Consider the following 26737-nt stretch of genomic DNA (forward strand, 5'->3'; position numbering starts at 1 on the left):
TATTCACCCACTCGAAAATGAAAAGTTTAATGATTTCGATAGTTGTAAAATCGATAGCTGTCAGACAAATTTCTAGTTTCTCATAAATACCACTGATGGCGCCACTGTGTCAATGACATAGCAACAAGAAGCATAAATACATGAAAACGCTCTTCTGACAACTCGTTTACTACGCAGATCCTCAATTCTTAGGAGACGTAATGTCAGCGTTGGGTGTTCACTAACTCTTTTGGAGAATTTAGGCATCTCTATTTTTTGTACAGTCGTTATACACGTTAGATAAGAAATTGTGAGAATGGCGAGTCAGGAGAGTCAGAGTACACATCACTGATATCTTGCTCTTAATTAAAAATAAATAAATAAATTTATTATTCTTGAATTTAATCGATGAAAAATATTATTTGTGATAGTTTATGTAAATCCGTGATAATTAATCTAAATAATTAAGATTTATACTTAAACAGTGCATATTTCAGAAGATATATAATTATTAGCAATGACACTGAAGTTGACAGACATTCAAAATTTTTTTAGATGTTATAGCAATTTAATTATAATTTTAAAATAAAATTTAATTAAAAAAAATTACATGTGATAATTAATAAAAACTACAAGTGAAAATTTTTAAAAGCATTTTTTTATTATAAAAATTTTTAAAATTGACAGCTGACGGCTAACTTCAGTATAATTATTAGCATCATCTTAAATTATATTTTGTAGCCAGTTAATTAAAAATAAAATATTATAAAAAAAAAAATTAAAACCCTATATACCTTCCTTTCTCTAGAATACTTGTTGTGAAATAACAACGTCTCGTTATATATTTAATACAGCTGGACTGGAGACATTTGTAAAATCTGAATATTTATTATTAAAAAAAAAAAAAAAAATGTTAGAAAGTAAGTTGTCACAACGTTGACAATCATTTTCAATACAATGATTACCTTGAATATAATTTAATTTAAAACATAAAAAGAGTTCGCTTTACACTATCAGATTAGTGAATCACACAGATGTAATTCCTATTGAATAATATTTGATAATATTTCTCGTAAATAAACAATAACTTTAGAGGGCAGATAGTAATATAAATAAATTTAAATCGGTATAAATATAGAAACAATAAAATAACATTTAGAACAGGCGGTAAGTATTATTCGAGTTGGACCGAAAATATTGCCAAATAAAATCAATTTAGTGTTAGTAGGTAGGAATGAACTCGATTATTTAAATTGGAACGTCGCAACATAAATTAATCTTACCAGACTTATTACTAAATAACGTCAGCCATTATTGTGAGTGAATATATTATTATGACCATTGGGTTTCTCGAGTCTGCGTTCTTTGGCACAATTATTCTTATGTTGCGTTTAAGCCATTAGAATGAGTTCGTTTGATATTTTGCTATTTGCGCGGATACATATACTTACGGAGCAACTATACCACTTTAAAAGGGTATTGGGTGACAACAGTACTCGGGGTTCATTTTTCATATCGATTAGGTTTTATATTATCCAATTGTAATCGCACTTTACCTCTAGAATTCCATTAAATCTGTCAAAATAATTAAAAAAAAATTAATAAACGTGATAAATAAGACAGTTTTAATAATTGCCTTTTTTAAAAAAATTTACAAGTGTTTAATATTTATAATTTACTGAAATTTTATGACTTATTCAATAACTTTGTTAAATACTGTGGCATGGTCATTAATATTGCCATTTGTATTCACAAGAGCTTAATATATTAATGATAGCTGTGTGTGATGTGTTTCAAGGGTTTTTAATAAACTGCCGCATAGATTTCCGTGACTTATACTGACCCTTCCTAACAAGTAAAGATTAGAGCAAATAAAAATTAAAAGACTATTTTTGTTTTATCTTTAGATCGTGATTCATTACTCGCTAGTTTTTTTTATTTGCTCAGCCATGTACTGTTGCTATAGATTATCAGGAACAAAAGAGATCTACTCATCTACAGAATACCTATTGAGTTTAGGATATATGTATGGATGGTTTAAGATTTCATAGAGAGAGCGCTGTAACAATTAATAATGTCCATTTTATAAAAGCACTCAATAAAAAAGACCTTAGTGCGTGTTACCGAGTTTTTACAAAATAGTGGTTTTATCAACATTAGATTTAGTGATATATGTTAAGTATCTATTTAATTAATTAAGATACACCTTTGTCATCTGTTGAAGATTTATTATGCGTTGATTTTAGACTTTGATATCAAGAATAAGTTTTACTGACGAATAAACTCTATAATATTATTGGTAAGAATAAAACTATATAAAACAATTGTATTGTGAGCACTCGATTCCGAAATAGTCAGTAGAAAATAGAAAATACTTTGAGAAAGCAAGATGATATGGTGCTCAGAACCGTCTTAAGCATTATTTTTACAGTAAACTTAAACAATTAAATATTTAACTACACCCTTGATTAATTGTAATCAAGATAGGTATTAAAATAAATCATTTACATTTAATAAATCTCCATAATTTATCAATGATCACAAGATTTCATTTTAAAATTATCTTTTTTCGTAGAAAAAAATTCTATCGCTTCATTAGAGATGTTTTGATTTCTTTCTTGTGTGCTGAGATGAATTATAGTAGTTTTCTGTTGTCTTACAGATCAATCAGAGAAATTAAATCCCGTAATTAACTGAAAAAAATATTTGCATGATTTTTTTTATTTTTTTTTGCTTTTACAACGCTAACTTTAGTTGCGGCTTTTATTTCTGTGTGCATTATTTTATTATAAACTTTACAAACCTTCAAATGAAAAAAATATAGTCTGTAATATTTTTTAACCAACCGTAGAACTATTAAATTATCATATTAGATGATTAATTAGCGTACGGATAAATAAAAATTTTATCCGATGACTCATTATTTGTTGCATAAGATGGAATAATCCTTCATTTCAAAAATGGCGTAGCGTATGATCATTCGATTATAGAATATTTCAAGCTTATTGTCAGTTATCAAGACTAATAGTGATCGAATTAGCCCAAAAAATATTCTCTATCTTTCAAGAGACATTTAAGCTTGACTAGGATATCCAGTATTGGTTTGCAATTAACCTACAATGCAAAAAAATAATTTTATTTTTGACAGGAAAATTTCACAATGTAAGCGTAAATTATTTAATAAAAATATTTAGTTTGTTAAATGACCACTAGGGTCGTTGTCGGCTTCCGGAAATGGGCGTTGGCAGGATATTGCATCAGAAAACAAATGAAAACGCAATGATTGGGAAAATTTAGCCAGGCCAGTTCAGTACTGGTGTGTCTCTTGGTCAGACTATGCAAAATGGCTTAAGAATTTATATTTAGTTTTTTTTTTTTTTTTTTTTTTTTTTTTTTAATTTAAATTAGAATTTTTATGAACCGGAAAAAATATTATCTTCAAAAAAAGAACATATTAAATTGTGTTAAAATTAATTTTAGGGTAAGTTGATATTTATTGTGGTTATATATTGTATTTAGATGAATTTTAGGTATAATTTAGTAATATCAGAGAATCAGAGAAACCTATCTATGTACATTGAGTGAAAGGAATGAGATACTAGGGTAAATGTGGTGGCGGAATCTATCGTGAGTTTTACGTAGTTCACAATTCACTGCAGTAGCCATCTGCTCCCAAGGCTATACTGGAAGTTCGACCATGTTTTTTGTACGAGTGTGACCAAGTCGATCTTTATACTTTAGTAAAACTCTTGTGAATAATCATGAAATTGTAAATACTTGCTCTAAGATTTAAAATCACAAAAAACGTGCTAGTATTTAATTAATTTGTACGTTAATTTTAAGAGAAATTATTATTTTTAATGTAAGTTAGTTTTAACGAATATATACGGAGTACTGAGCAAATGAATGTGAATTAAAACGTGATCTATTACAGACATGAAAAGTTCACGGGACGCGTTGAGGCACGCTTTAATTTTTATTTTCGTTATTTAACTCTATGAGTTGCTTTTAAGCGTGAATATTTTATTTAAAGTGTGAGTATGTAAATAAATCCTGTTTTACAGTCACAATTGACACGTTGAATTTTATTGAAAAATTTATTTCACAACAATTCAATGTATTTTATATTTAAATTTTAGTTTAGTCATCAACTTAGAGTTATTTAAATTCGTTTTTTATTTTATTTCTATTTTTTAAATGCCTACTTTACTGGAATTTTGTTGGTCAAACTACTGGATACTTTTGGCGGCCATTTTGCGTTAGCATGTGCAGTAAAATGGTGGATGTGAATCAATAAGTTACTGAGTGGGATTTATGTAAGAACTGAGAATTTAAAAAAGGTTGAAAAAACTTTAATTTAAGTGGATGATTCAACTTTCTTATTTTTTATACTATTTGGATATAATTTATTGCCTTGTCAGGTCAATTTAATAATTATTCTTTTATTTAAATGGATAATGGAATACGTGGAATAAATGATAACACCAAAGAAATTCTCCAATGGATTAGATTATGTGTAAATTTAAAGACTTAGTCTTTAAATATCCAGATATGCTGAGCTTTGTTCAGTTTTCATTGTTGGTCTTAAACTGAAGATATTGCAAGTAATATTCTTCCGGCTAATGAAGTTAAAATTAAATTTTCTTTAAACTCAGAAATATTTATAGTTTAAATCGTAGATTTTGTTGTTAATGATAATGATAACGATTGAAGAAGTAAAATCACGAAAGCGCTAAAATTAAAAGGAATATCAGAAAATATCAATGTATGAAGTAATGATAACCAATGCAAGAAAGAAGCATTTAATCATGGAGTTAACTTTAAACTTGAATAATATTAATCAAGACATAATACAATTGTAAAATCTTACAAACAAATGAATTCTGGATACAGGTAAAAAGTAAAGCTGCAGCCAAGATGGACGAATACGACAAAAAGTTTGCAGAAATGCAAAAATATATTCCTTTTTTGGAAGCCATGATCGAAAGACTGCAGAAAGTAACAGACTCCTCCCGGGTGTTACAGTTGCAGAAAATGCAACAGCTTCATGGAATTTTAACAAGCAAGAAAAGAAAGTATGTTAAAATTTTGATTGCAAAATCATTAACGTATTAAATTGAAGTACTAATTTATTATTAACATTTTAAATTAATTCATTTATCCTCGAAAATTATAAAGTATAATTACAAACGTATGCAGATATCGGAATGACGAAAATTCGGTGAGTGCGCAAATGATATGTCCGTCGAAATTATTCGAACAGAACTGTCGATATTAGGATATCCGAAGTTTTTTTTTTTTTTTTTTTTTTTTTTAAATTATAAATTCATGAGAATTGGAGGTGGAAATTTAGTTCTCTACAACTATATCGACTATTTGAAGTTCAATTCAAAATTTTCAAACAATTAAATAAACTTGCCACTGTTCATCATTGATGACAACCAATTTAACTATTAGAAATCTTCTGAAATATGTATTTTCATATACAGTATTACAGAGACGTTCAATTTCATCACTTTTCTATTTAAGTTTTAGAAGATTTTATTTTTTATACACATTTTTGTTTACAGTATGTAATTAAGTGCACGCTTATTAAATTTTGCTAATTGTAATTCTTAGTAAAATTTTTTTTTCTTTATTTAAAGCTCATATCTATAATTTTTATTGTTACTGTAAGTAAGATTTAACCATACTGAATATTTTAAAAGTTATATCGTATATATTTATCAAATTTGAATTATTCTAAAATCAAATTTCGGATATTCGAATATCATCATTTTTATGAAGATTAAATCATAAATTATACCCCATGAAATCGTATTTGTTTACTACAAGATATATCATCTATAAAAAGCTATTCTCAAAGTATTTTTACCTTGCACATTTACATTGGGTGCTTTGTGATTTCTGATACCTGCATACATTTTACTTTTCTGATATTTGTAGTTAATTGAATTCTTTATCAATTTAAATATTCTATTTTTTTTTTTTTATTTTTATTATAATATTCTGTAAGAATTACGTACAATACAAATATTTTGGTATTTTTCAACAGATTGAAACTAGAAACTCTGCAAAAATGTGAAGCTGTCCTGTTAAAACTGCACAGCAAAGTAGACAAGGTATTTATATGTTCTTAATATAAAATTTATAAGTTAAATTGAATGTCTTTTCAAAGTAATTTTATTACCTTTAATTTATACTGTTGAACAAGAAGAGAATGATATTATTATAATAAATTTGAAATGAGCAATAAATTAATTTATTTTCAAAGACTTTGAGTTATTTTTTAGTTTGTTTATTGCTCGTACAATTTTCGAAGTAACATAGATTTATTAGATAGTTTTTATTTTACATAAAGTCTTCTAATCACGTTTGCTACTTTTGGTTACAGATGCTTTATAGTTTAAACTCAGTAAGTCTAATTGATAATCAATTTCAGGGGACCAGTGGATTGAATTTTCCGGTTAAAAAAAGTGGAGAAACTGTTACAGTAACCAAGTAAGTTTAAATTTTACATGAAAATTTAAAAGAGCATGTAAATTTATCAAGTAGATGCATGTTAACAGTTTAAATTTCAGTGCTCCAACGTCGACGGCAGATAAGAAACCTGACGAATCTCAAAATCAAATAAAAGAGTCAGTCAAAGTCAAGCAAAAATCTGAGGAGACGCTAGAAGTTACTCAGCGCACGAAAGATACAAAATCTAAAAAAAAAATGAACGAAACTCCAGCAAGTCCGAGTCCACCGGCTAGTCCAGATCCAGAAAGTTCATTAAATAACGCTCCTATAGTAATTCCGACTGAAAGAGCACCTGAATATGAAAACAATGTTATCAGTAAATCCAAAAGTCTTACTCAACGCGATTCTTTGCCCACGAATAAATCATTTATTCCTACTGAATCACGTTTGAGAAAATCAGATTTATTTGAAAATGCTATCGATTCACCAACAAATAGCTTTGATGAATGGTCTATGCTGGAAGCAAGTGAAAAAACTAATAAGCTTGGTCATAGTAATAAAATTGGAGTGAAACAAAGTCGACATAATTTACCAATTTCTTCTATTCCTAGAAGATTTGGTTCTCCTTTGGAAAAAAGTTCTGACCATGCTCTTTCAGATGTCGCAAAAGAAGTAATAAAATCAAATGCACTTAAGCAATGCAGAAATAAATCTCCTCCTGATCCCTTCAGAACTAAAAAGGCACCAGTTCCATTGACATCGCTTCCACTCGATAGATCTGGACCACTATTGTCGAAATTAGATTTAGCAGAACTTTTAAATGATGATCCTTCTCATATTTCGGATAAAATTGACGAGAAGAAGAGCATCAAAGAAAGATTATCATTAGATACCAAAAAAGGAATAGATAAAAAAAGTTCTTGGACGCTATCAAAAAATATTGATAAAGACAGCGATAGACGATGGGAAGAAGTAGATAAGCATATTGTCAAAATGACTCCCCGAAATAATATTCCTTCATCTGCTAATAGAAGTGAAACACTAAAAAGTGAACAAAAATCACAAATACATTCCACAAATAAAACTTATAATGATAATCATGAGCGAAGCTCTCGTCACTCATCTGAATTTCGTCAGGATGTTGATCAAAATGCCCAAATACCTAACTTAAATGTAATTCAAAAAGCGTTATCTCATATTTCTGACAATGACTATGCCAATTTGGTAAATATTCATTTACAAAAAGATGGTACAGCAAATACTGATGATCGTACTTCGATGCATCAGCGTCGAGCGTCTTCTTTTGCGCCAAATGAGATGCATTTACATAAAAGTGGGCGTCCTAATTATATCGGTTCAGTGGAACCAGATTTTCGTCGTGAAAATTTAGATTCTAGGCATCAAGATCATTACGACGTACATAATATTCAATCACCGATGCACCAGCAATCCGGCATGAGTCCAGGATTTTGTGGTCCGCAGTGGAGAGGACAGAATCCAAATGTACGTGGTCATTCCAATGCATCCTCTATGTCTCCCAGGCTATCTCATTATCAGCATTCTGGAAACTTATCACAACAAGATAACTGGAATGTAGGTCCAAATTCTAAAGTCACAGATAATTTTCCTCCTCACCATGTGCAAAATCAATATGGGCCAAATGTAAACTGCGGAGCAAGGTCGATAATGAGTCCGAATAATGAAATGAATTTTGCAGATGAAAGGGCTTTGTCATCATCTCCCCAATCCATCCCATCATTACTGACAACTCCGTGTTATCCTCAACCTAAATTCAATTCATATCCCCATGAGAATCGCCCCATCGATCAGCAATTCGATCGTTCTGCTGAATTTCCTCGTGGGCCTGTTAGACCACAGTGGGAACCCCCGCAAAACAGACCCAATGATGTGCCTTTTGACAAAATGAATGAATATGCTTCCCATGGTCTACCTAGGCCACAATGGAATGGCCCACCTAATAGACCTAATGAACCAATTTATGATAGACCCCACGAATATCCCCATGGTCCTTCTAGGCAGATGTGGGATGTTTCATCCAATCGACCGAATGAACCAAACTTCCACGATGGTTCTCGAGGAAGAGGAGTAGAAGGTCATTACGGTCGAACATCTAATCCAGATCATCAATCTTGGAACCGTGGAAACAATGAGTCTTTCAATAGAGGAAGAGGTGGCGACCGATTTGGGTCTGAAAGAGGCAGAATAGGAGACTCTTCATATGGTGGATTCAAAAGTCGAAGTGAATGGGATCGTCCTCCTGCATCAAATGATAATCGTTTTGGAATGAGGGATCCACGATATAGATCAGAAGCTTCCTCTCATCAAATGAACAATCCGAATATGCCCAATCCGAGAAGAGACCCTAGATTGGTGAAAGATAACAACATTCAAATTCCTGTAGGAAATAATAAACCCACAGAGAGTTCTTCTGTTTCAAGAGATCCAAGACGAAGAAATTCAGAAACTAAAGAACCTAATAAACCAACTAGTTTCAATAATGCTTTACCCAGTAACAAAAGCAAGGTTGTCGAAAAACCAAAGGATAATGCTATTTGTGATGATACGACATCAAAAACACCTTCGATTGATAATAAACTAAATAATGAAAAAACAATAGACGATAAACTAAAGAAAGATATTGATTCTATGAAATCACCATTACATAGTCTTTATGGTGCAATCGATACTGCTGCTAAAACAGGCAAAGGTTATGGCTTACAAAATTTCAAAATTCCTAAAATTAAAAAACCAATCACGCCTCGTCCTCCTACTCCTCCGAGACCAAGCCCATCGCATTTTGAAGACAAATGGGAAACAGACGTTCATGCATCGGTGAATGCTGGATCATTAGAAAATGATTCGGATGACAAACTTAACGATGAAAAGAAAATAGAAGTCACCAGTACAACTGAAGAATCAGTTGATATCTTGAAAGACTTAAATACAAAAGATGTTGATCGAAGTCCTCAAACTACGGAAGCAGAGACTACATCTAAAGCTGAAAGTGTTAAAACAGATGAAAGCTTAAAATCTGAGAAAGAATTGAAAGGAGAATCTGAGACAACAGTTGACACTTCTACCAGTTCTAAAGAATCTGAGTCGAAAAATAAATCGGCTCAAGATGATGCACCGAAATTTTCAGAAACTGCTACTCAAGAATTGATTGAAGCTCTTATTAGAAAGTCATTTGAAACTGGTAAAGCTAAAACATTATTAGAAAACGCCAGGATATTAAAAAAGCTTAGAGAGGTTCTTAATTCTGAAAAATCAGAAAAAATACTTAAGATTATCGAATCTGATTCTGAAAGCAGTAGTTCTGATGATAAGAGTACAATTGTACATCGAAAGAAAATATTAAAAAAGAAAAAACCTGTTATTGAGTCTGATTCTTCAGAAGAAGAAACTTTGGCAACCAGGCTTGATAGTGCAAAAGAGTCTCCATCAAAAAGTCCTAGTAAGATTAAAAAGGCTCAAACTGCTAATTTAATTAAAAATGATAAATCAGAATCTGATTCAGACAAAAAAGAAATTGTAAATGCTAAGAATACCACCAATAAGGTAAATGAAGAGGAAGTAGAGGACAACAAAGAAGAAGAAGAAGAAGAAGAAGAAGAAGAAGAAGAAGATGAAGAAAACAGTAAAGTTGAAGAAGTCAAAAAACCAGTTAAATCTCCACCTAAAAGAAAACGAAAAGCAAAGAAGGTTCCAGCTAAGAAAAAAGTTAAAAAAACTGAAGAAGTTGTAAATGACGAAGTAGAAGCTCCCAAAGAGGAGGAAATAGTTAAACCACCAACTGGAAAGCCTCGTAAACAAAAACGACGAAATTCTTTGGAGATGTTGCAAGAAGATGTTCGTGAAATGTTTATTAGCAAAGGTGTGATAACCGCCACTGGTGTTCGGATGTGTAGATTGATAAAAGAAGCCCAAGGTAATTTACCGTCTATTGAAATGGATGATAAAGCGAGTAATGCTTTTGGTGTTACCAATTTATTAGAAGATTTAAATGAATTGCAGTCAGATGAAGCTGACTTTAAATTGAAATCTCGATCTCGGAGTAGAATTGAAAGAAGTAAAACTCCGGATCAAATGCCATTGAAACCAAAAGAAAGCAAAAATCGAAAGTCTGCTGCTAGTAAGCTTTCCAAGGAAATAATCAGTACTTCTGACGATAGTGACGATGATGATCTTTTCGTTCTACGCAAAAATGATTCAGGTAGAAGATCGAAAGATCCTTTAGCTGTAACTCCTACTTTAGATGAGGATTGTGATGGTGGGCCTGTAGTTAGAAGAAGCGAACGGGTGGCTTTTAAAGAACCTCGGGTGATGATAGAAAAAACTGAATTATCTAAAGTTGACTCTAATGTCTTTGATACTTCGTCTGATGAAAGCTTTGGCATTGACGTTACTGAGTTAACAGCTGCTGTTGATATTTCACTGCACCCTGATCGGAATACTTCTAAAGTTACCAAAAAGAAGAACTTGAAGAAAACTCAAAAGACAGCAGCTAAAAACACTTCTGAAATGAACGACAGAAAAATTAGTAATACTCCTCTGCCATTTGACGATGACGCTAGTGTTGCTTCTGATGCTTCGGTAGCAAGTAGTAATACATCTAGTAGGAAGAAATTAATTAATCCAACATCAACTGATACTAATGAAGAATTGATCGCAAACGCTCTTGGAGAGTTGGCTAATGATAAAGACAAGGATCCAGGTGTTGATAAAGTTACTGACAATGACGAAGACATGGACGCATCTCATGAGGGAATCAAAAAACCACTACCTTCCAAGAGAAAGAAGAAACGCGCGTCATGGCAAATGGGAGTTGTGCCTAAGAGTAAAAAGAAGAAAATTTGTCATCTAAATGATTTGGCTAATCCTTCTGAAGTTTTGTCTGATGACGCTGAATCGAAAATTGTACCTAAAACTCCCAAGCTTAAAAGTGAGTCATCAATGGGTTCTGATAATCTTGATCTTAATAAAGTTAAAAATAAAACTACGTCTAAAGTAGTGTCTAAAAATGTTAATGAAAAGAAGCAGTTGTCTGGAACAGCTGAAAAGTCGAAAAATGAAGTAGAAGAACTGCCTTATCCAGAGTTAGATCTTAATGAGTTGATTGAGTATGCGTGGACTGGACAGGAACGATATAAATGTCTCTTGTGTCCATTCAGTGGTAAATCTATCGTTCATCATTACACTCACAATCATCCTAAAAATGAAGTAATGATTTCTCGATTAACTCTGCTAGATGCTAAACGGGCTATTGATGAAGCTAAAGATGAAGAATTTATTAAGCTATCAGAAGAAGTTAACTCAGGACCAATTCGCAAATTAACTTGTAGATTTTGTGTTTACACATACGAGGGAGAAAAAAATGTTATTATGGAACAATTTTATGAACATTGTACAACTCATACTGGTGAATATAGGTTTACTTGTAAATGCAATTATCGAACTAGTATTAAATCTTCAATGCGAGCACATTATTATAAAATTTGTCGAAAAAATAATGAAAATTTTGTGAGTGCTGTTAAAGAAGATCCGATTCCTTCTGATGAATATATTCCTGGTTATTTGTGTTCTCTTTGTAACTTCATTCAATTGAAAGAATCAAATGTTAAAAAACATATTGAAAGAATTCACAAGAGTCTAGATCCCGATATTGAAATTATTAAGATCAATATGTCTGGATACTTGAAAGTTAAAGACAGTGGTAATTATACTAGATCAATGGACAGCTCAATGATGATTAAATCTGATTCTGATGCTGAAGAAAATGATTCTCAAGCCAAAGAAATTGAATCGACAATGAGAGAATTTAAAAAAAATACTGATGATGCGATTGAAGATTTTGCTAAAGATAATTTAGTGGAAAAATCTGACATTGCTCAAGACGACGGCGATAATTCTTTGTCGAGGAAACTTAATGCGTTTGTTTGTCCTCCAGAGTTAGAAAACAAAGAAGTAGAGATTCAATTGGAGCGTAAGAAAAAGATGCAGGAGATAGTTGACAATATTGGATTGAAAATTCAAAAGGACACTACTGAAAAAAGATTATCGATTATTGATAAACTGCAAACGAAAATGACAACTTCAGAGATAGAAAGTATTATTGATAATACTAATACAAACGAGGAAGAATATTTGACTCTTCATAATGGCGATGTTACCGAACGAGTAATGAAAAATGTCGTAGCGCTTGCAGAATCTCAATTGATAGTTACATTTGAAGAAGAACCAAAGTTTAAATCTGAATATATTCCTCCGACTTCTGAATCTTGTGGTGAAAATTCGTTAATGATGAATGAGGAGAGCGATGAATTGAATGTGGATAAATCAGATAAGAAAATGAAAGATCCACTTGCATTGTTCCATGATGACGCTCAAAAAGATCAAAATAGTGAGTTGGAAGAAGCCAGCGATTCCGAAGTAGCTGCCGAAGTTAATAGACCTTACGAATCTGATTCAAGTGATGAAGTATCAGAGCCTGAGATTCAAACAGACGTCAGTTCGCTACTTAAAGAGACTATCAACACATCTACAAAGGTACCAATGATGAATACAATTCAGCGTTTAGCAGCACAATTGCAAGGCGTTAAGAGTTTTCCCGCTGTCAATACTGAAGAGCAGACTGATGATAATGCAATTGATACATCGAATATTTCAATGCAACTACCTATAATCACAAGTATAGTAAGTGAATCAGTGAAACAAGAATTGCTATCCCAAGAACAATCTTCTGTTGTAAGAGAAAATGCTGGTGAAAATGCACCGAAAAATTTTATTCGATTACGCCGACTTCCTGGAGATTTACTTTCTACCGGAGATTCGGATTCTAACAAACAGCCTGAAACTGAAACATCATCCTCCATAGAGTCTTCTGCAGCAGCATCACCAGAAACTACGGTTTCCAGATCGAACGAAAATATTTTGGACACATCAGAAATAGTGCAGCCTGCTGATGAAGAGGGCTCCTTTTTGAAAATTGAAAATGTAGTGAGTCTTGCACCATCTCAGGGAAATTCTAACGAAGACTCGCCTCTGATAAATGATATCAGAAAAGCTGTGGGGACATCCCCATTGAAACCGGTTGCCGTTTCTTTGCTTAAGAAAGTGATGGGCCCGAACATTTTGAAGAAACTCCGTCCGATGAACAATGTCGAAACTTTGTATCATAATAGCTTGCCTCCCGTTTCGCCGGCTGCAAACACAGTCACAGCATCTCGGGCAACCTCATCGCCTTCAAACGTATCAAAGAATTTTAAAATTGTAAAAGTTTTGAGACGTGGGTCAACAATATTGAAGTCGAAAGATTCAGGCCAAAATCCAGCTGTGTCAACGTTAAAAAGTCCAGACACTTATAAAAATATGTTGAAGTCAGGCAAGCTACGGCATTTATACAAATGTATGGCTCGATTGTGTTGCTTTACCACTGACTCGTGCGATGCGTTTGGAAAACACTATCAAAGTCATATAGATTTGCAGGTAAATTCAAAGCCCGAACTGTTGGATTATCAAAGGTGTGCATATTGCGATGATTCTTTAAAAACAACTGAAGATATGAAGAATCACTATAAATCAAGACATTCTTTCTGTGCCTTTCAATGTCACTATTGTTTCTATCGAGCTTTCACTCAGTCTTATGTTGAATTGCACCAGAAATCTAAACATCCTGGCAAACCTATTTCCGTAATTCTCGGCATGAGAGATTATCATCCAGCTGAAATGATAGACAGACGCGAACATGTGTTACCTTTTATCTGCAAACACGAATGCAATAAATTGTTTTATGTTCCTGAGGCTTTTATAGCTCACTTGAAGACTAAACACGGTCCAACATTGGCTATTTTCAAGTGTCATCTTTGTGAGACAACTGCTTTTAAAGCAGAGTCTCTGATAAACCATTATAAAATGCACGGAATTTATAAGTATCAATGCTTATACTGTCTTTATGGAGCTGACAATATCACAGAGCTTCACAATCACTTGGGTAATAGCCACAGTAATCGCCCGCCTAAAATCCTGGAAAGATCTTTGCCACCTTCGCCGGTAAGAGATAAAGATGTTTTGCTGCAGTTGATTATTAGAAACCTTGATGATAATTACAAGTGCTCTGAGCTTAAGATTGTACAAGAAGCGGAGATAACTTCTAAGCAACTAAAAACAATCCGTCCTAAATTAACTGGACAACAATCTATTTCTAATAATATAGTAGTTACTACTAAAAGTCAAGTTCAGCCCAGTAATATCATAGTAACTGCTAAAAATTCAGTTCCACCTCCCAGCAATATAATTGTGGCTACCAAGAACCAAGTACAGTCTTACAATAATATGACAATTATTGGTAAAAATAAAGCTCCAATACCAATTTTACCGCGTCCAAATAAACCTATAAATTCACATTCTACACTTAAAATTATTGATCCTCGAGACATTATCAGTTTACTTGAGAGTGACAGGGACGCAACTGGTCAGCCGATTCAACTGAATGCAAATACCAAAGAAATGATTTTAAAAGAATCAAATCCTTTCAGCCACAATGGAGGAATAACAGTTTTAAAAATAGCTGAAAAACCAGCGTCATCTCCAAAGCCAATAATTCTACAGAGACCGGACAATTCTTCAGCTATGAGTGCCGGTCTTTCTTCCAAGGTTAATTCTGATACGATGTCTACAATGCACCCAGAGCCTGAATTAGAACTACGGTATGTCAGTGATCAATTAAAAACGCAAATTGTGAATGCAATTGATCCATTGAGCATTCCTGAGAATAATCCTTCTTGTCAAGATGAGTTTATAAGCACTAATTTCTTTGACAATAGTCAAATATTAAAATCTGCAGAACAGTCGCTTAAGCTTGATAAAGGTGGTTCTATTCAAAATGATGAAGAAAAAGAAGATGATTGTAATGATGATGATGATGATGATGATGATGATGATGATGATGATGATGATGATGATGATGATAATGATAATGATAATAATAATAATAATAATAATAATAATAATGTTGATGATGATGATGATGATGATGATGATGATGATGATGATGATAGTGATATTGAAATCTTGGAATATATTCATCATCCAAGTAAAAAAAAGGACACGACCAATGAAAAAAAATCGTCAGTGGAAGTATTAATACCAGGTGAATCTGAGTTTAAACCAAATATTGAAAAAATCGTTTCTTTAAATGCTGAGGATTTTCATAATACAGTATCTGAGGATAAATTGGACTTACAGGATTTTAGCAGCGCAGAAAATTCAACGGAAAAAAATAATCTTGCGGTAGTTAAAGCATTTAAAACACTAGAGGATATCAAAGATACTGGGTACGTCGGAAGTGATCTTTATAAATGCGGATATTCAGCGTGTGACTTTAGCGCTGAAAAAGCAGAAATTTTAAAAGATCATATTGCAAAGTGCCCGTTAATTAATGAATCAAAAGAATTATTTTGTGTCCACTGCCAAAAACGTTTCTTCAAAATTGGATACCTGTTAGATCATTTTAAATTTCATGGGTTGAAACGATTTGGCTGTTCACTCTGTAGTCAACGTTTTCCTCTGGCTCAACAGGCCATTAGTCATATGAAAATGAAACATAAAACTAATCATAGAATGTTACCAGCTGATCCTACTAATCCATCAGAAGATGGTCTTTATATTCTTCACGCTTGTGTAAGTAATTTTGTTATTGATTAAAGTTGTTGGAACCAACTAAAAAACTTGTGTTTTATTTTATTTATTGGTGTGATAATTTTTTTTTTTTTTTTTTTTTTTATTCCAGAAAAATCCTGTTAAAATAAAAAAGGTAAAATAAAGGGTAATTCTAAAAATTTAAAAAATGAAGAAAAAGTTAGCTTTGGTCCTGCTGACATTGAATCATTACCTCGTCAAGCGATTTATCACCGTGAAGTGCAATGCGCTGTTTGTCCATACACTACTAAAGTTCGTACAAATATTATTCGGCATTTGCAACTTCATGCGACAGAAGAAAATGTCCCAGAGTCTGGCCCGGTTAATCCTGTACCTTGTTTAGATAAAAAAGAAAGAATGTTTGATAAAATGGTTAATTTGGCCAGTAGTTCTCATCAAAATGGCCGCATGAACACGGGAGCACCCAAAGAAACAGTATCACAGAATGATATTGAGTCTCTTCCGAAATTCATTCCAGAAAATAAAAGGTATTATAAATAGTAATAATTATTTCTGGATAAAAATATCGATTGAAAGGAATTCAGATGAAATTTAATAGAATTAACTATATATTTATAAAATAGAAATAAATATTTTTAATAATTAGAAATTTTTCGAATTTATTTTTTACAAAAAGTTTCACTTATTAGCTAATTTATTAATAATAAAATAATAACGTGTTTTAGGTATGTTTGTAGCGTGTCAGCTTGTAATTATTTAACTGTTGATGAAACTATGTTACGACATCACATGAAAGCTTTGCATCCTGAAGAGCAATACTTTCGGTGTCCTCACTGTCCTACATCATTACCCGGGCAAGAGTCTCAAAATATAATTATTGATAAGATGGGAGTTCACTTAAAAATGCATGACACTAAATTATATAAGTGTTCACATTGCAATTATCATCACTATCATAGGTTTGTAATCACATTATTTTCACAAAATTCACAAAAAGAAATTAATGTTTTGTTCGTCAATTTCATAAATAATTTTTAAAAATTTTAATTTTTATTTCCAAATAGGCATGTTGTTGAACGTCATTTAGCGGATAAGCATCAAGAAAAAAGACCATTTGTAAAAGTAATCCGGGAAATTGAAAACCCAGAAAGTAGTCAGCCAATGGCTCCACTAGAAGATACCGAAGATGGACCGTGTGATAAAGATGGCAATTACTGGAAATGTAATATGTGCGAGTACAAGTGTACATACAAACAGGAAATGACGGCTCATATGACATCAGTACACAATGAAAAGTCTCAATTTAAATGTGGACTGTGTATTTTTAAGACACCGTCTAAAATGGCTTTAGAGCAGCACATTTATTCAAAACATATTAATGATGAAAATGTTGATTATACTCTGACTTATGAACGAGTTAAAGGAACTAAAAAAATAGTTGAGAGTACAGAGATTATTAGTGCTGATGAACCGTTTGATACAACACCATTGTGGCGAAGGGATATGCCAAGAATACGCCACATTCGTGGTATTCTTTATGAAGATGAACCGACAATGAATTCTGAATCTTCTGGTAAAACGTCAAAACGAAAAAGTGACACAGAAATATCCTCAAAGCCGGCTAAGATAAAAGTCAAATCATCATCTTTAGATGGTTCACCTGAAAAAATTAAAATACCAATAACGATTGACGAGATGGATGTTGATCTACCGGTTGTTTATTTACCGGAAGAAGAAATAACTGATCTTGACTTACTTGAGAAGAAATATGGCTCTTATGGAGAGCCTGATGGCATTCGCATGTCTTGTACAATTTGTAATAGATATAAATCTCGTTACCGTCAAGATTTGAGAGACCATATTTATAGAGAGCTTAAATACTGGCGACACAGCTGTGCAGCATGTGAATTTAATGCAGTATCTCAATCACATTTAACGAAACATATGAACCGTCACCATAAAAATTCTAAACCCGAAGCTATTGCCCTAAAATCTAATCGAGAGATAGAAACTTGGGTAAGTTATTAAAAATATTTTTTTTTTTATTTTATTTATTTATTTTTACAGGCAATTTTTAAAATAAATTTGTTTAGGTACTAACACTGATGAACCGACAGCAAGCTATAATACGTGGAGCAGCACGTACCTCGGATGATCTTTTAAAGGTAAATAAGTCATCAATAAAACCAAAGGTTGATAATAAAAAAATTGAGCCACCAACAATAACTTTAGAAGATTCAGATAGTCCAGTAGTGCCAGTAGCAACGATTAATACCGTTATTGAAAATTCGAAAAAAGTAGATCTGACGAAAAAAATTTCAAGCATGCTGGATATGAATATTGATGTTTTTGAAATAAATTCTAAAGTAATAAATAATGATAACGATGACGAGGATGATGATTATGACGACGATAATGATGATGATGATGATGATGATGACGACAATGCTCTTGTAATTGATAGCAAAGATGACTCACTAGTAGAGGATGAAGAAAAAGAAGAAAAAAAAGAGGAGAGTGATAAACTAATTGTTGTAAATACAGCAGAGCCTGCTGCTGTGGAAATAAAGTTACGCCCAGAAAAATCACTTGCTTGCAAACATTGCGGCGATAAATTTTCAAGATTACGCGGGTTTAAAACTCACATTATCTTGAAGCATCTTAAACGAGCTAACTTTATTTGTCCTTATTGTGATCGAAGTGCTAATATTGAAAGTATAATGCGTCAACATATACGCACTAAACATCCTGGATGTGCTGAAGAGATAGTTCCTAATCCTGCTGCAAATGGTCCAGAACTTGATGATGAATTTTGGGAACGTGAGTATGGTTTAGCGAAGAAAAAAAAAAGGAAAAAACGTAAAATAAAGGTAGTGGGTTCAACTGATAAATTTGAAAATGATAAAGTAGGATCAGGAGATAATTGTTCTATTTGTGGATTTACAGCGATAAATTCAACTGGCTTAGCAGCTCATATGAGAGCGCATGCCAATAAGCATACGTTAAAATGTGCTTATTGTAGTTTCACAGCTAATTCAAAATCTGATGTCTGGCAACATTCAGAAATTAATCATCCATTAGAAGACTGGAAAGCTGAAGAAATAAATACACCTGGATCATCAGATCAACCTCCGCTTCAGTATACTAAAACTCGAAATGAACAAGATTATACTAATGACATTGAGGAAGAAATTGTAACAGTCCCTAAAATGACGCGTATCTATAACTGCTTTTATTGCAATTTACGTAGCAGCTCATTGTATTCAATAGAACAGCACTGGAGTAAAATTCATAAAGATCAAAATCAATCATCGAGTTTTAAAACTGGAGTACCGTTTCGATATACAGAAAATTCTGAAAATAATTTGACTCCTATAAAGTTTGTAAAATGTGGATATTGTTTCAAAAAAGGTTCAATCGCTTCTATAAGGTTGCATTCTCGAAAAAAGCACCCAGACTTGCCGTATAAATACTCGGAAGCAACAGATAAATCTCGAGATATTTATATTTGCAAGTGGTGCGATGAAGTTTGTGAGTCACACCAAAAAACAATTCATCACGAAATGTGTCACTCGCATTTGCCACTGCGGTTTAAACGAGAGCATGAAATCGCAGCAGTTCATAAAGGATACGGTTGTCCACAATGTGAATTTATCTCTATTTCTTATGCTCGTATGAAGAAACATGTTAGCAAGCATTACGATAATTACAGGTGCAAGAGGTGTAACGCAAACTTTCCTAATATCACTTCTGCTACTCAGCATAGTACCAATGAGCATCCACTATTCGCAGCGTCTATAGAAGGAACAGTAAGCAATTTAGAAGAATTATTTAATGGAATTACTGAAGCATATGTTTCTGGTAATTCCTCAAAGAACAATCGTAATACCGAGAGTATACTTCCCTCGAACGAAGTCTTTAGAAATCTTGGAGTAGCTAAAAAATCAACTACCAAGCAATTGTTGAGGCCGTCTACGGGATCAACGGTAAGAGCTGTAGCGAGAAAATCCACAAATCCTCTGCCTAGGTACCCTCCGGGTCTTGTATTTCCTATAGATGGTTTAGATTGTCAATCCTCGATGAAATCTGAGAGCTTTACTTTTTACGGACTTCCGAGAGAGCCTGTGGATCTGTCTCGGATAACTACTACGATGACCTTCGGTACTTTAAAGAAAGAAATTAATTGTGCGTCTTTAACTAAATTTTTAGACATTGATCCATCTCTTATTTTAAAGGATAGTAAAACAGATCCTAAATACGCCTCTCTAATCCAGCAACAGGCACCATCACTTTCTCTGCAGCCTCAGCCATCTCCAACACCACCTCAATCATCATTCCTATCATCACTTGTGACATCACCGTCACTACCATAACTTAATTAATCAATCATGAATATTTTATGATTTCATTAATCAATTTTATTTGTCTTGTAATATTTTCATTTTAGTGACACTTGTTATTCTACGCGTTAATTACTGTTTTATTTTTATTTTTTTTTTATTCTATTTATTTTTAAGTAAGTTGAAAAATTTGAATGCACCATCTGCAATCAATGTTTCTCATGTTTTATAGAATGTAATTAATTAGAATAATTAATTTAAGTAATCAGGCTCATGTTTATGTAAATGGTCAATTTATTTTTTGCTTATATTTTATGATTTATGCAGGGTTTTTTTTTTTTTTTTTTTTTATGTTAAGGACATAAAAAATAGGCTAAGTTGTAATGAATTGTTTCGAATGACGAAACACATACTGAGCTAAGTTCAGTAATAATTGTGTACATATTGTAAAACCTGGGAATTAAACAATAAATATTTTTAATTTTTATAAGTATAAACTTTTGTATTTATTTCCTGTCCAGTTTTTTATTTTATGAAACTAGGAAGCGTCAAGAGATACAAGTCGAAAAACATACCTTAAAATTTTGAAAATTTTTAAATCTTAAAAATCTTTAAAAAAAAAAAATTAGATTGTTGAATCTACTTGATTATTATTATGTTCAAGATGATAAAAAAAAATGAAACGTCTAAAGTATTTGAGAATAATCTAAAATCAAATTGAATTTAGCAGTATATGATACTGCAACAACACAGCGAGCAACAAAAAGTTAAGAATAATTATCAGAAGTTTATTTACTCAACAGTTGAAATTAATAAATTAAAGCTTTTTAAAGTTGAAAAATAAATATATTAATTTAAGAAAAGAATGAAAATCTGAATGGATAAAATGAAAAGCTTGATAAAATATCTTAAAGAGAAGATTACACAATATTACATAATTAGCAATGAATATGATTGCTTAATAAAAATTAACGCTTATTTCAAAAAATAAAAAATTTTTAAGCCACTTTTGGAGGAAATTTCCTAATTTTTTTTGGGATAAATATTCTGAAAAATAAAGATATGTAAAAATTTTCCATATATTTTAAATATATATATATATATATGTATGTATGAAAAATATATAAAAAATGCATTAAATGACCAACTTTTATTAGATTTTACTAATATCTTTTTTATTTAGCTTATTACTGTTTCTTGATAAAAAAATTTAGATAAATAAACTACGTTTGAGTTAATATGATTAAATATTAAATTGGTACAGAAATATTTATTAAAAAAGTACATTTTATGATTATTTATAAAATTATAAATGCTCATCTATTACTTCTGGATGTAAATCTGGTTATTTTCTTTTTTTTTTTTATATTGAATTTAATATTTTCAAATTTATATTAGTCTGTAAAAATTATTTAAGGCAATTTTATTTTTTAAACTAAATTAAAACAAATAAAATGCTGTTTGTAAAGATTAATACTAAAGAATTAGTCTCGAAAAAAAAAATAAAATTATTTTAATTATTTTCTTTCGTTAGAAATGTTTATTTTATTAAAGCGAAGGCGATTTTTAATGCTGTGTAATTAAGTAAATAAAAAGTATTAGAATTATATGAAACATAATTAATAATCGCGTGATAAAAATTATTTTATTATCTTAAAAAAAAGATGAATCAGTAATAAAATTATCCCTTCAATGATGACAGACCAGCTCGCATTATTTCGTCAACAAGTAACAGATTACTTGCAATAACAGTGCTAAAAAAAAATTAATGATTAAAAAAATGAATTTTTTGGAATAGTTATATATTTAATTAGTAAAATACTTTACCAGGAGTTGATTATTTGTTTTTTAACGATGTAATTATCGTAAATGCCCATGTCGCTAGGTTTGATAGCTTCTCCAGAGTTAATATCCAAGCCAACGGGTTCACCAAGAGTGGCGCTTTCTTCAAGAAGCTTTACAATCGTGTATTGAGGATCAAATCCGCTGTTGACAGCTTTAAAAAATAAATAACATTAATTAAAAATTAAATTAAATAAATTGCTGCATAAAAAAATTATAAAAAATTGATATTTAGAAATTTTAGTAAATTAAAAATGCAATTTTTTTTAAATAATTTTATTCATATTATATTCTCTCAAAAATAAAAATAAATTTTTTGTATTATTAATATGTACAAAGCCGATTGGCATTTAAATAAATAAATAAATAAATAAATATTTAAACTTCATATTAAAAAAAAATTAAACTTTTCATTAAGAGGAAAAAAAAAAAAAAAAAAAAAATCTTACCAAGTATTTTAGGAACAACAAGAAGCGCTTCACTGTAAGCTTGAATTCCAAATCGTAATTTTCCTTTGACCTGTTCTTTGTATTGTGAAAGAGCGCGACTAGCAGTAACTTCAAAGGCACCAGCTCCAGGAACAACAGCTTTGTCTTCAATGGCATTATTGATAGCTCTAAGACCATCACGAACAGCGTCTTTAAGTTGTACTAACGTATACTTATTAGGCCCCTTCAATAAAATAGTTACTGAATTTGGTTTTTTACAATCCTCAACAAAGGTGTATTTGTTTTCGCCGAGAACGTGTTCGTAAACGAGACCAGCCCATCCTAAAGAATCTTCCTGCAAATCATCAACAGAATTAACGGCAATCCCACCACAAGCAAGAGCTAAACGTTCCATATTTCTACGCTTAGCCCGACGGAGAGCCATGATTCCTTCTTTGGCGAGTGCATCCAAAGACGGCGGGTCAATTCCCTTTTGATTGATAATAACAAAGCCTTTGTCATTGCCTGTGCATAACTTTTTTTTCAAAGCAATTATTTTCTTGACGCGGTTGTCAATAAATTCACGCTCAGCAGCAACGAGCTTTTCACGCTCCTCAGCGGTTTTGTAGAAAAATCCGCTGTTGACTTCAGTTTTTTCATACTCCAAGCTTACATTGCATGTAAGGATGTACGCGTTCTCAACTCTCTTCGGCATGTCGGGGTGTCTTGAACCGTGGTCCATAACAATACCGCGCACCAGTGTGGTGTCAGCTGCTGTTCTGTGCTGCATCTCCATAAGCTCGACCATGTGCAAATCAATTGGCTTGTCGCCTTGTTTGATTGCTAATACTGCATCAACACAAACTTCCGCGAGCTTGTCGGCAATGTTGGGATGAATTTTAGTTCTCAGAGATGTCTTGGCAACATCGATGAGTCCTTCTTTAGTACACTCAATTGGAGATTTAAGCGACTCTAATACTTCGAGTGTTTTAACTCTTGCCAAGTCAAAACCTTCGGTTATTATTCGGGGGTGTAATCCCTCGGAAATAAATAAGTCAGCTTGCTTCATCAGCTCACCAATAATTAGCACGGTCGTTGTAGTACCGTCACCAGTCATATCATCCTGAGCTGTTGATGCTCTTGCTATCAGAGATGCTGTTGGATGCTGGATTTGCATTTCGTGCAACAATACATTTCCATCTTTAGTTATTTTTATGTCTCCAGCTCCAGAAACCAACCTAAAATAATAAATTAATTATTATCATTGTTTTATTAATTATTTTTATAATTTTACAAGTTATTTTTTTTTATATTTTAATTATAAAAAGACTTTTGACAATTTTTAAATACAAACAAAAAATTTGCAATAATTATTACTAACTTTACAAATATTTTTTTATTTTCTAAATTAATTCAACTATAAAAAAAATTATTTACAATTTATTATAATTTTATCAAAATAATTTGTTAAAAAATAATAATAAATAATAATAAATAATAAATAATAATTAATTTCAAAGTCATTTAAATCAAATATCTGTCGCTGAAAAAAATAAAATAATGCCGGTGAGAGATGGAGTGCAACGTTGTCCATATATGGACATAATTTTACAGAAAATGAGTAGGAAATAATGAATTAAATTTTCCTCTACCAAGTTAATTTTAAATAGCAAATCAAATTTATATTAAAAATAAAATATTTGATTAATATAATTAATAATATTCTGAAATAATAACCAAAATAATAAAATTGACACACGTGATATCTTACATTTTCATGGTTCCTTTCGGACCCAAATTAGTTTTCATCACATCTTGGATTCCTTTAGCTCCAGAAATATTAACAGCTAAAGCTTGAGATGCTCTTGCAACTTCGGCTTTTGGATTTAACAAACTAATTGCTGCCATAATTATTTTTTTTTTTATCGTTTATTTAAAATATAAATTCAATGGTGAATAAATGTATGAGAAATACGACAATGGCAATGCGTTCACTCACTTGATTTATTAAAATTCACAACTTAATATACATGAATTTAATATTTAAGTCATATTTACAAAAATTGACAATACTCAATGGCGCCATCACCAGTTAAAAATTTTTTTTCCCGCTCAGAGATGGCAGCATTGGTCATTTTTTCTCCGGAACTTAACCTCGTTTGACGAGACACAGTCCACGCCACAGTAAATTGCTGTCTAGCGAATACTTGTGGTTTTTTTTATTGTAAATTTATTTAATTAATAATAATACTTCTGAAATAGTGAAATATTGATAATAAAGTAAGTTAAAAAAATAAAGCATGTCGTCGAGAGCAAATTCACGTAGAATAACCGAGTTGGAGTCTCGTATTGATTATGTCCAATGTGACGGGCTGGCGGCAATGAAAATTATAAAACATTGCCATGAAGAATCAACGAGTAATATGGAAGTTGCACAAGGAGCTTTACTTGGTTTAGTTGTACAAAATCGTTTGGAAATTACCAATTGCTTTCCATTTCCTAAGAACGATGAATTAGCTGAGGAAGAGGAATATCAACTGGCTGTAATGCGTCGGCTTCGAAGGTATAATGTTTTTATTTAGTAAATTGAGTTAGCCGACATCTAAAAATTTTTATAATTTTTTTTTTTACTGAAAAAATGATTACAAAAAAATTTTTTAAAAATTTCCAATTGTAAAAAACTTGAAAAACAATGCGTGAAATTTTTTAAAAATATTTTTTACTTCTAATTTAATAACTAAAAGAAAATTAAAAAATTAAAAACGTCGGCTAACTTTAGTATTATTTTTTATTTTATTTATTTACTTAGATAATTAAAAATATTAAATAATTAATTTACATTAAGAAATTAAAAAAATTATTTTTGTCAACCCATTTAATAAAATAATTTTTTTTTCTTTCAGAGTAAACGTTGATCATTTCCATGTCGGTTGGTACCAAAGTGCAGACGTTGGTAATTTTTTGAGTGTTTCACTTCTCGAATCTCAATATCATTACCAAACGTCAATTGAAGAATCAGTAGTTGTAATTTACGATACAGCTAAATCAGCACGAGGATTCCTGACCTTAAAAGCATACCGTTTAACTCCTCAAGCTATTCAGATGTACAAGGAAAACGAATTTACTCCAGAAGCACTGCGTACCTTGAAAATAGGATACGAAAATTTGTTTATCGAAATTCCAATTGTCATAAAAAATAGTAATTTGACAAACATAATGATGTCTGAATTAGAGGAGTTGATACCCGAGGAAGAAGGTACTAAATATTTGGATCTTGGCACCGCGTCTGTTCTTGAGAATCAGTTGCGCTGTATGATGGACCGCGTCGACGAGCTGAATCAAGAAGCCATTAAATTCAACAGATATCAACACCTTGTTGTTCGTCAGCAACAAGACAAGAATCGTTTATTGGCTAAACGCGCTCAAGAGAACGCAATGCGTGCTGCTAAAGACGAACCTCCACTACCCGACGATGATATCAACAAGCTGATGCGTCCATTGCCAGTACCACCCAGGCTGAATCCTATGATCGTTGCCGGACAGATTAATACCTACAGCCAGCATATTTCACAATTCTGTGCTCAAAGTTTAGCCAAGCTCTACATCACCCAGAGTTTACAGAGCGCCAAGGAGTCTAAGACTACAAATTAATGGGACCATTTTTTTTTTTTTTTTTTTATAAAAAACATTGTAAAATTCATTTTTTAAGACACCTATTCGATTCATGCAGTGGAAAAATATCAATTAAATTTACAGAATTAAAGACTACAATTGTTTGAACGTTTTTCTTTATAAATAAAATTTTGAAACAATTTAAATAATTTAATAATTATTTTTCTGTATTATTATTAATAATTTTATATATAATTTTAAATTGGAGTAAAAATAAAAAAAAATAAAATTTTAGCATTATTTTTTTATAGGCTACAAGTTTTACTATTAAAATAGATATTTTCATAATTAATGTACTTAAAGTATGAGAATCAATTTAGCAGATAATAATTAATT

The 26737-nt window shown here is 31.5% G+C and overlaps 3 protein-coding genes across 3 annotated transcripts; 2 read left to right on the forward strand and 1 right to left on the reverse strand.

Moving 5' to 3' along the window:
- Positions 1-3337: 3337 nt before the first annotated feature.
- LOC141526430 (uncharacterized) lies at positions 3338-21384 on the forward strand. The gene is given in 9 exon segments (XM_074241460.1): positions 3338-3460; positions 4873-5054; positions 6035-6101; positions 6374-6480; positions 6561-16144; positions 16250-16646; positions 16845-17078; positions 17184-18135; positions 18213-21384. Coding segments are annotated over 9 exon segments (13869 nt in total). The 5' UTR covers positions 3338-3394; the 3' UTR covers positions 20493-21384.
- Positions 21385-21967: 583 nt separating this feature from the next.
- Cct6 (chaperonin containing TCP1 subunit 6) lies at positions 21968-24726 on the reverse strand. Its single transcript, XM_074240816.1, has 4 exons — positions 24501-24726; positions 22751-23967; positions 22287-22455; positions 21968-22213 (listed from the first exon to the last, which is right to left on the reverse strand). Exons 1-4 carry the CDS (start codon positions 24635-24637, stop codon positions 22141-22143), a joined length of 1596 nt encoding a protein of 531 aa, XP_074096917.1. The 5' UTR covers positions 24638-24726; the 3' UTR covers positions 21968-22140.
- A 160-nt stretch (positions 24727-24886) lies between these two features.
- Eif3h (eukaryotic translation initiation factor 3 subunit h) lies at positions 24887-26550 on the forward strand. Its single transcript, XM_074240833.1, has 2 exons — positions 24887-25292; positions 25633-26550. Exons 1-2 carry the CDS (start codon positions 25030-25032, stop codon positions 26378-26380), a joined length of 1011 nt encoding a protein of 336 aa, XP_074096934.1. The 5' UTR covers positions 24887-25029; the 3' UTR covers positions 26381-26550.
- Positions 26551-26737: the final 187 nt, after the last annotated feature.

This window comes from Cotesia typhae, unplaced genomic scaffold, assembly GCF_013202065.1.
Source record: "Cotesia typhae breed Kobodo isofemale line unplaced genomic scaffold, CoteBio_Ctyphae contig_33, whole genome shotgun sequence".
NCBI classification, from domain to species: domain Eukaryota; kingdom Metazoa; phylum Arthropoda; class Insecta; order Hymenoptera; family Braconidae; genus Cotesia; species Cotesia typhae.